General features: G+C 36.8%; 1 protein-coding gene across 4 annotated transcripts in view; it reads left to right on the top strand.

Moving 5' to 3' along the window:
* The window catches only part of SEMA3A (semaphorin 3A), a 335,619-nt gene extending 326,594 nt beyond the window's left edge, over positions 1-9,025 (top strand). For all 4 annotated transcript variants that reach the window (XM_030015370.1, XM_030015368.1, XM_030015367.1 and 1 more), the window contains 2 exons: positions 3,404-3,546; positions 5,113-9,025. In XM_030015370.1, coding sequence (XP_029871230.1) covers positions 3,404-3,546; positions 5,113-5,568 — 599 coding nt within the window. In that variant the 3' untranslated portion in view covers positions 5,569-9,025. The remainder of the gene's footprint in view (positions 1-3,403; positions 3,547-5,112) is intronic.
* Positions 9,026-9,369: the final 344 nt, after the last annotated feature.

Raw genomic sequence — 9,369 nt, forward strand, 5'->3', positions numbered from 1 at the left:
AGACAGGATTTTGGGTTGAATTTCATAACCAACTTCATGACTTCTATAATTTTCTAATTCCTCCAGCTGCTCTTCTGAACTTCCCAGACTTTCATTCTTCCTCCTAGTCTCTTCAGTTTCTCCCTCAGTCCCAGAGCTACACTCTGATCCAGTGATTATTCCATCACTCTGCTTACTTTCCTGCACTCCACGTGCTCAATATTACATGAACTTTATAGACATTTCTGGACCTGCTTTCTGCTCCCTTAAATCATGGAAATGGAATTTGAAGGATGCCTTAAATCCTTCCTCCCTCATTGCATGACTGTCACCCATACTCTATTTTCTGGAGCTGTGAGGAAATTTAAAGGGGGCTTCTGCCACTTTCCATGGTGATCTCTAACATGCTAGAATGCCATGGACCAGATCCAAGAAAACACTCAGAAGTTTGAAATGGTGTCAGAGCACCCACCTTCAAGGTAACTTCCATGAAAACTTGTGACTAGCTTCTTAGATACTAAGAATACTTAGAAACTAAAAATGACCAAAGGGATGGAACACCTGTCCTATGAGGACAGGCTGAGAGAGTTGGTGTTGTTCAGTCTGGAGAAGAGAAGGCTCCAGGGACACCTTGTAGCAGCCTTCCAGTACCTAAAGGGGGCTTATAAGAATGATGGGGACAGACTTTTTAGCAGCACCTGTTGTGATAGGACAAGGGGTAATGGTTTTAAACTAAAAGAAGGTAGATTTAGACTAGATATAAGGAAGAAATTTTTTACAGTGAGGGTGGTGAAGCACTGGCACAGGTTGCCTAGCGAGGTGGTCGATGGCCCATCCCTGGAAACATTCAAGGTCAGGTTGGATGGGGCTCTGAGCAACCTGATCTAGTTGAAGGTTTCCCTGCTTACTGCAGGGGGATTGGACTAGATGACCTTTAAAGGTCCCTTCCAACCCAAATTATTCTATGATTCTGTGATCTTAAGGATATCCTAGGTACCTAAGTTTTCCAGCAGCAACTTCTCTATATACTTAAAAATATGCTACTGCTCATAGGCAGTAGGATCCCTGCCAAAGAAATATCTATTTTTGTCCTTTGTACTGATATTTAGGATCTAGAAGACTCTCCTTGGACTTAATGAGACCAGTGTTACATGTGCTCTGCTCACGTATAATTCACTTGGACTATGTTGTGCTCAGGAAAATATAGTCAAGTGATGCTGCAAGCCACCTAATTAGTAACCTGCTGGTTAAATCAGCTATTAGGACTCAAAGTCCACTTAGGCTTAGGAGATTGACTTGATAGCTCTACTTCCAATACAAGCACCCAAACTATCCGATTGTTCTTGTTGAAGTTGGGCCATTCTGCAAATAAGATTCAAATTTCATGGAGCCTGGGAGAGAGGAATTGAAATAGAGCATGCATCCTAGAGTGTTTCCATCCTTTATTCTGGAAGTCTGTAAATCTCCGTTTCACAGAAATACATCACTGGAGCAGTAACGTGTGTGTCCCAGGCTATAAAAGGGGACATTTCCCACTGACTATCTTATGTTGCAGTCCTACTGTACTATCTGTTGTGGGTCCCAGTTCAGATATCAAACTGTCTCTTGTTGACTACATGAGGATCTTTGGCTGTCTGCTCAGCCATGTGAATTCTGTTCCTAAATGAGAGCACCTAACTTGAAACAGAAGAGTTAGTACATCAGTCAGCTATTCACAACGTTGAATCTGGACCCATGAGTTATCAGCCAATCATTTCCATTTCCAATCTTTATCTTATCACTTCTAGTTCTATTCAGTTAGTCTCTTCACATACTTCTAGTTCCTCTGTTTCACTGACATAAATTGACCCATGCTCCATCTCAGACTTTTCTACTGGTACACTTGGCTACATTCTCTTCCAGCTGTCTTACCCTTCTCTTACTGCTTTGCTTTCTAATTCATTCCCCCATTGCTCCCCATCTTCCTGGCCCAAAGCTGCACTGACATTCTTCATAGGGATGTGGTTTCTGAGAGATGTCATAAAAGCTGTTTCACTTAGTTGTTTATATAGCACCCCACTTACTTGCTGGAAAGGTTCACAACCCAGCAGAGGAAAGCAAGCTAACCCATTCCTTATTTGTTTAGTGTTAATAGGCTATTTGATGTTTCCTTACTAAGAACTGGGCAAGTACCAGTTCCTATTCTGTCCCCCATCCCTTCTCCCATCCTCTCTCAGGGCTGCAAGTCATTATGGAAGGACATATGATTGCTATATCAACATAAATCAGGAGCTCAATTTTATTTTTACCTTTGGCTCAGTCATCTAGCAAACAGCCTGTGTTTGCTAAACTACATGGCCAATACGATAAAGGCACTGTGAAAGCAAACAAAACTTGACAAAGGATTTCTCTGAGAGGATTTTAATTAGACATCATTTTCCTGTTAAAACATATCAAAAGAAGTTCTTTAAAGATTTCCAGTGCTAAAGATCAGAAGTGGAAAATGGAAAGAACGACAAATAATGGCAAAGAGACAGGAAACCCCATGAGATCAACACAGTGTTAAATAGCTTACCAACCCCTTCCTCCCCATCTACTCTCTAGGATTATTGTGCTGTTGCCACTTAAGTCTATAACAGCATTTTAAAGAGCTAAGGTGGAGAGTTGAAATATGATGCCTTGCAGCCTCTGCGGTATTGGAGAAGAATCAAATGCCATATAAGTCCTATAGCTATGTGATATTTCCAGAGAGTTGATGAATATCTTGAAACACTGTTGTTACAAAAGGAAGTAATTTATTTAACTTTCTTTTTCCCCTCCCATAATGTCTGGTTTGTTAACCTCATTACATTTCCATAAATTATATCAGTATGAGAGGAAATGATTAATTGAAGATTGTTTCCTCAAAAACATTATTCCTGGTCATTAACAGCTTCAGCAAACTGCAGTGCCATATAATCTAAACACATTATATTACTTTTAAATAGCCTCATGTTTTATTACTTTGCTCTAAAGTATTATGATCATAGAGCCCAGGAGGCATCATTACAGACATTCTGCAACTACACCCTGAGTTTTCTCACTGCATACAGTTTGCTATTAAAAATTCTTGTTGTGTAGTAGATGTTTTTCTTGATGAATAATAATGAGGTTTACACAAAATTTCACAATGAAATTCATTAATTTCACATACTGAGATGTTAACAGCTGTTAGGATTTAAAATACAAAGATAATAATAAAAAAATACCAGGGATACTTACAAAGATAGAGATGTTGATGGAGATTTTCCAAATGGCATACCGATATGGTGAAATTTTTCTTTTAACATTTTTTTATCTTTAAACACCTTAAGGGAGCCCAATTTCTAAACAAATTCACTTAGCAATTGAAATTTTTCTTTCCTGGTAATTTTAATTATTTTTTTCTTTTTTTCTTGCTTTACAGATAACCCAAGTGGTCAGACCCTGGAGGAAAAGATTATCTATGGAGTAGAGAATAGCAGCACTTTTCTTGAGTGCAGTCCAAAATCTCAGCGTGCTGTAGTCTACTGGCAATTCCAGAAGCAAAATGATGACCGCAAAGAAGAGGTATAGTAGAAACAATAAAGAGATGCAACTAGTCTTCTCTATGAAGATATACTTGAACCTGAGTCCCTCCCAGAATAATGTCCATCTGTATTTTGGTTTAGCAGAATTTCTCTGGAATTTTATAATTTCTGTTGTTCTTCACCATATTCTTACTCTTTTCACCATAAAATCCCATAAGCTCTCTAACAGGTTTTACAAACTGTAACATCAAAAAACATTCATAACATCTCCCTGGTCAGACCCCTGCAAAACGCATTGGTTTTCCATTAGATATCTCAGAAATACAAAAAGTTAGCATGCTATCTAAGTGCCACCTACAGCATCATACAAGGATTATACTGAACTTAAATATTACAAAGACCTTAAAACTGCCTCTGAAAAAAAGGTCTAACTGCATTCATCTAATTACACTGTTTGACTGAAATGTAGTCTAAAACAGGAGCATTTCCTATGTACTGCATGCTCTAAGACTTTACTGCAAATAAGACAGAGACAAAAAGAACTGGGAACAAGGGTAGTAGTGGGAACAAGGGTATGAAAACTTGTACATTTTTTTCATCAAAAGCGATACTCATAGAGGCAAAACGACTGACCTTCCCTGCTTGCATTACACTAAGCTGATACTTTATTTTTCTCCTTCTCTTGTCACCAACTTTCTTATGCTATTACTCACTCAGGTTCTCAAGTCACATTACTATCAAGCTAGGTCACACATAGTTCAAGAGAATAATCTACTCTGGTAGGTAAGGAGATCAAGCTAGGAAACAAAAACTTGTTTGTTTCATTGAAGTATTTGTAAATATACCCAAACCACTCTGAAGCTTTTTTTTTTTAAGCATGTACTAAATACTTAGTTACATTAGCAACTTTAGATATTTTTGCTGTTTGCTTTGTTTGCATAAATAGTAAATTATTTAGAATTTATTCTTGGTGAGGACAGCAGCAAACAGGTTTGTGCCCTTTCTGTCTGCAGTGACATGTGCATTCTAGTTATTAATTAATTCAGAAAAATACAGTATTTTGGACAGTTGCTCTTTTAATATGAATATTTTGAGATTTATTCCTTATTGTTTCTTTATAAATTCTCAACTTATGCACAACCCACTTCTATGCATAAGGGCATTTGTAGTAAGGAGCAATAGGAAGACAGAGAACCTTTCCCATGAATACATTTAAGCTTGACTAAAAGATAATGATAAATGTGACCTTGGTAATATAGTCAAATGCATCCATGTTGACTCTGCCAATTGTGACTCTTCTGTGATCTTACCAGCAAGTCCATCTGACTGAGTTGATACAGATCTTTGTTCAGCAGTAGCAGGGACTAAGGAGTAGATTCTTAATCCCCCAAACTCTTTGCAGTATATCAGTAGTTTTTCCAGAATATTTGAGCCTTCCGTAACTACAGATGACTGGCAAGGGGTTTTCCATTCATGGGGCTTGGGGGATTTTTGCCAAGTTTTACCAGCTGAAAGGAGCAGTACTAAGGAACTAGTATGGTTACAGGATAATGTTGCATATATATGAAAGATGAACTATTGAAATTACTACTTTTTTCCGATACAGATAAAAGTGGATGATCACATGATACGGACAGAACAGGGCCTATTGCTACGAAGTCTTCAACGGAGAGACTCTGGTATTTATTTTTGTCATGCTGTGGAGCATGGCTTCATGCAAACTTTGCTCAAAGTGACCCTGGAAGTAATTGATACTGACCACCTGGAAGAGCTGCTCCATAAAGAAGAAGATGGTGATGCCTCCAAGACCAAGGATGCTACCAATAGCATGACCCCCAGTCAGAAGATCTGGTATAGAGACTTCATGCAGTTAATCAATCACCCCAATCTCAACACAATGGATGAGTTCTGTGAGCAGGTTTGGAAAAGAGACCGCAAACAACGCCGACAAAGGCCTGCCAATACGCAGGTGAATACAAATAAGTGGAAGCACCTACAAGAGAATAAAAAAGGTAGGAACAGGAGGACCCATGAATTTGAGAGGGCACCACGGAGTGTCTGAGCTACATTACCTCTAGGAACCTCATCCAAGTAGAAACTTGTATAGACAGATAACTGGAAAAAAATGCAATATTCATGAACTTTTTCATGGCATTATGTGGATGTTTACAAGAGTGGAAAGTTCAAACAATTTCCACCAGGTTTAAATAAAATCCATTTCTAACTTTCCTAGTAAGTCCTTCCTCTCTGCTCTGATTCTAAGACCAGAAAGACCAGAGTTTCAAGGATGATAACTCACCCGGACCTAGCTTACTGCTCAAAAAGTTCTGCAAGTGGTCAGCAGGCAAGTTTTGCTTTCTCTTTTGCCTGAGATATAACAAAATGCTGTATTTCATGCTGTCATCTTAAAGAAAAACAAAACCCACCTTTCATCATCAGCACTACCATTTCTAGACTTATATATAAAACTGCATGAACTCATTAAGCTGATGAACGTCTAAACACGTGATTGGACACAAGGATTTTGTTCTTGTTTTGTCTACCAGTTCTCCTGTTTATATGTACTAGAAGAGGAAAAACAATACTGAATGAGATTGTTTGTGGAAATCTGAACAACATAAGCCATCCATCATCTGGAAGAACAAAAAATGTGGAGTACACTGGCCTACTACTGATGACTTCTTTCAGCTTTGATCTAAAGATGTATTTTATTAAAACTATAATTTAAATGTACCATGAAAAATATGCAGCAAACATTAGCTCTTTTCTAAAATAGATTAGACTTTTTGTCTTAGAAATATTGTACTTTCTAATTATTGGTTTAGAGGAAAAAAAGTCAACTTCCAATTATGAGCTGCTTTACTCTTTTGTTTGGAAAACCTTCCAGGGGAGCTAGTCACACTGCAGTTAACCTCCTCCCCTCTCAGTAATCTGTATGACATGTAACTTCAAAACAATTTTAAAACTAAGCTATTTTAACATGAAAGTCACTGTATAGCATGGAAGTCTTTTGCATTCTTTTTTTCTAAGTATGGTATTTGAAATGATTCAACTTGTATAATACCTTGCTATAGATTGAACCAATGAAGAGGAGAGCATTGAATTTCAGTTGTATATTTTTTTTTAATTAAAAAAAGTAAATAGCATTAAAATTCCCTCTACTAATTACACTCTTGCTTTCTTGGTTCGTAAATATTTGTGAATGCTAATATTTAAGTACTGTGGCTCATAGACTGTCATATATCCATGAGCAAAGCTCACATTCAGTTTAAGGAGTTTTGTTCCCAGCTCAGTGGTAGAAAAATGTCCACACTACTGATTCTCAGTGCTCCATTCTTTCTGTGGGCCAGATCACCCAAATGCAAAGAACCAGCACTAGGCCACGTAAACAGTAACCTCAAAGCCAGCTCTCTGTTTTAAGATCTAAGGGACAGTTTTATCTGTGGGTGAAGTCTGCTGCAGTAGTAAATTGGTGAAGTTCAGCTTAAGACTAGTTTATACTAACAGATAAGTTGGTCCTGCACTTCTGTCTTATTCTATATACAGGAGAGCAACAGGGTAAAACAGACAATGTACTTGCACCATAAGTGTCAGTTTAAGGTTATAAGTAGTGGATTTATTCACCTCAGCACAGATGTGCCTTTGGTCCCCAGTTCTATGGTGTCCAGTTCTTTTGAGATCATCTTTCTCCAGCCTCCCACATTTTATCTTGGTAGAGTCCGTAAATGACATAATTTCAAGTAATGTCATTGTGGGGAAAATTACTAGAACAAAGTCCTTAGTTTGCTAATGTCATTGTGGGGAAAATTACTAGAACAAAGTCCTTAGTTTGCTAAAGGAGCTTTTATATAAAAGTGTGTCTGTATTGATGACTGATCTGTTTTGTTGTTATTCACTCCAGATTATTTAATTTATCAATCACTACACTATCATCTTTATCAGTTACAATATAACACAACTGCTGTGACAGCTTCTCTCACAATACATCCCAGTCTCCTTGCCACTCACTAATTCAAGTATCCTTCTGAATAGTTAAACCTTGGCTTCTTGCCTCCATAGCAATTGGATTTTCATTAATGGCCCACTCACTTTAGTTTTGCAGGGGATGAACTTGTAAGATTTTTTGTCATTTAATTCTTTAGCAAAAAATTCATTGAATGGACCAGGACAATGCTGTAAGGCCATGATTTAGGAAAGCACTGGGGAATTTAGTTTTAAAGCAACTTTACATCTCTCTTATGTTTAACTTGACTCCTGTGAACTTTAGTATGCCATTAAATTCCCATGCTTTCATGATGTGCTGAATAGGGATGAATTAAAACATAGGTTCAACTATGTGCTTTCCTGTACAGAAGTATTAATTTTTCAGCTCAGCTTATGATTAATTTCTGAGCATTGTTGTCAGCTGAATTATTTAATTGTAATCACAGAACACTCTTTAGCCTTTTGTGTAGGGCTATTGTGTACCATTGAGTCATTAGAATCCTCTTTGTTACAAAAGAAAACAGTTTTAAAATGAACCTCAGAGAATTCAGTGGGAAAAATACAGGTTGATTTCAACAGACTCTAAATGAATTTGTTTCCTTTTTTACACATTAATGGAATTTTTCTTTACCATGCTCATAGCAACCAGTTCTATAGCAACTTGCTGCAAAAAATCAAACCAAAACCAACCTCTTTCACCACCCCTGAAGAAGACACAGATTAAATTAAGTCATGATTCTAAGAAATGGGGTTTTTTATACAGAGAAAGATAACCTGTGGGAACAAAATTACAGAAGTTGCAATGTTTTTACCATAACCTTGCAGTCTAATTGGATGATTGATATGATCAGATCTTACAAACTTCAACCCTCGCTGACATGAGTAGTCTTGTTTATGTTTTTGTATTTGCTTATAGAAATAAGAGGGCAGAAGATCAAGCCAGCAGTGGAAATGTTTGATTTTCAGGTTCATATTATGGTCGAGTTAAAGTAGCATTTAATACTGATGTGAAATGAACTTTTTTCAAAGAACATAGGCCTTATTGAATTCATGTATAAAAAGACACCCTACAGCTTCAGTAAAATTCATACCCCCATTTGTGTCATTATTGTTTAAAGCAACATAACCTTTGAAGGTAAAGGTAAAAATAGTATTTCTGTACATCATCAATAAAACCCTCTAAACCTCTAGTTACAGACTTTAGAAAAAGTAAGTAAAAAGTTGTATTTAAGCTGGAGAGAAATAAAGGATTTCATTTATAACCAGAAAGATCTATTTTGATTTGTTTTAAGATATCCCATTGCAAGGAACAAAAATGCATTGAATCTTATTCTTACTCATCTACACTTTGCACTTGCATGGATCACTGAAGATGGGAATTTGTTCAATGGCTCCTAAAAAGTGTATGGTTATGTTAAACTATAACATCAAACTAAGAAAATGTGCATATTTGCAGAATAGAGTTAAATCTTCATGACCCAATAAAGTCACTATGTAAAAAAAATGAAATTAAATTAAATGCATGTGAATGCGCATTTACTGATCCTTTTTATGTATTATTTAGTGAATATCAATGGTATGTGTTTAATAGTTCAGTTTTTGCTACCTACACATTAGCCAAAAGAGATGTAAATATTTTTGACTAGATAAGGAGGTACAGTGTAAAGTACTGTTATCTAGAGGTACTCCATTTTGGTGTGTTCAGCATAATACTAAAATGCAAGATTTTGCCACACAGGTGATAAGGTGGTTTATTTGCTATATCAGTGCCAAAGTTATGCGCTTATTCTTTAAGCACATTCCTTACTGAGTAGTAAATAATTCTACTTCTGTATTTGTCACTTCAATTCAGATGGGAACTAGAAAACTGGAGAGAAAA

Source organism: Aquila chrysaetos, chromosome 5 (genome assembly GCF_900496995.4).
Source record: "Aquila chrysaetos chrysaetos chromosome 5, bAquChr1.4, whole genome shotgun sequence".
Taxonomy (NCBI): Eukaryota; Metazoa; Chordata; class Aves; order Accipitriformes; family Accipitridae; genus Aquila; species Aquila chrysaetos.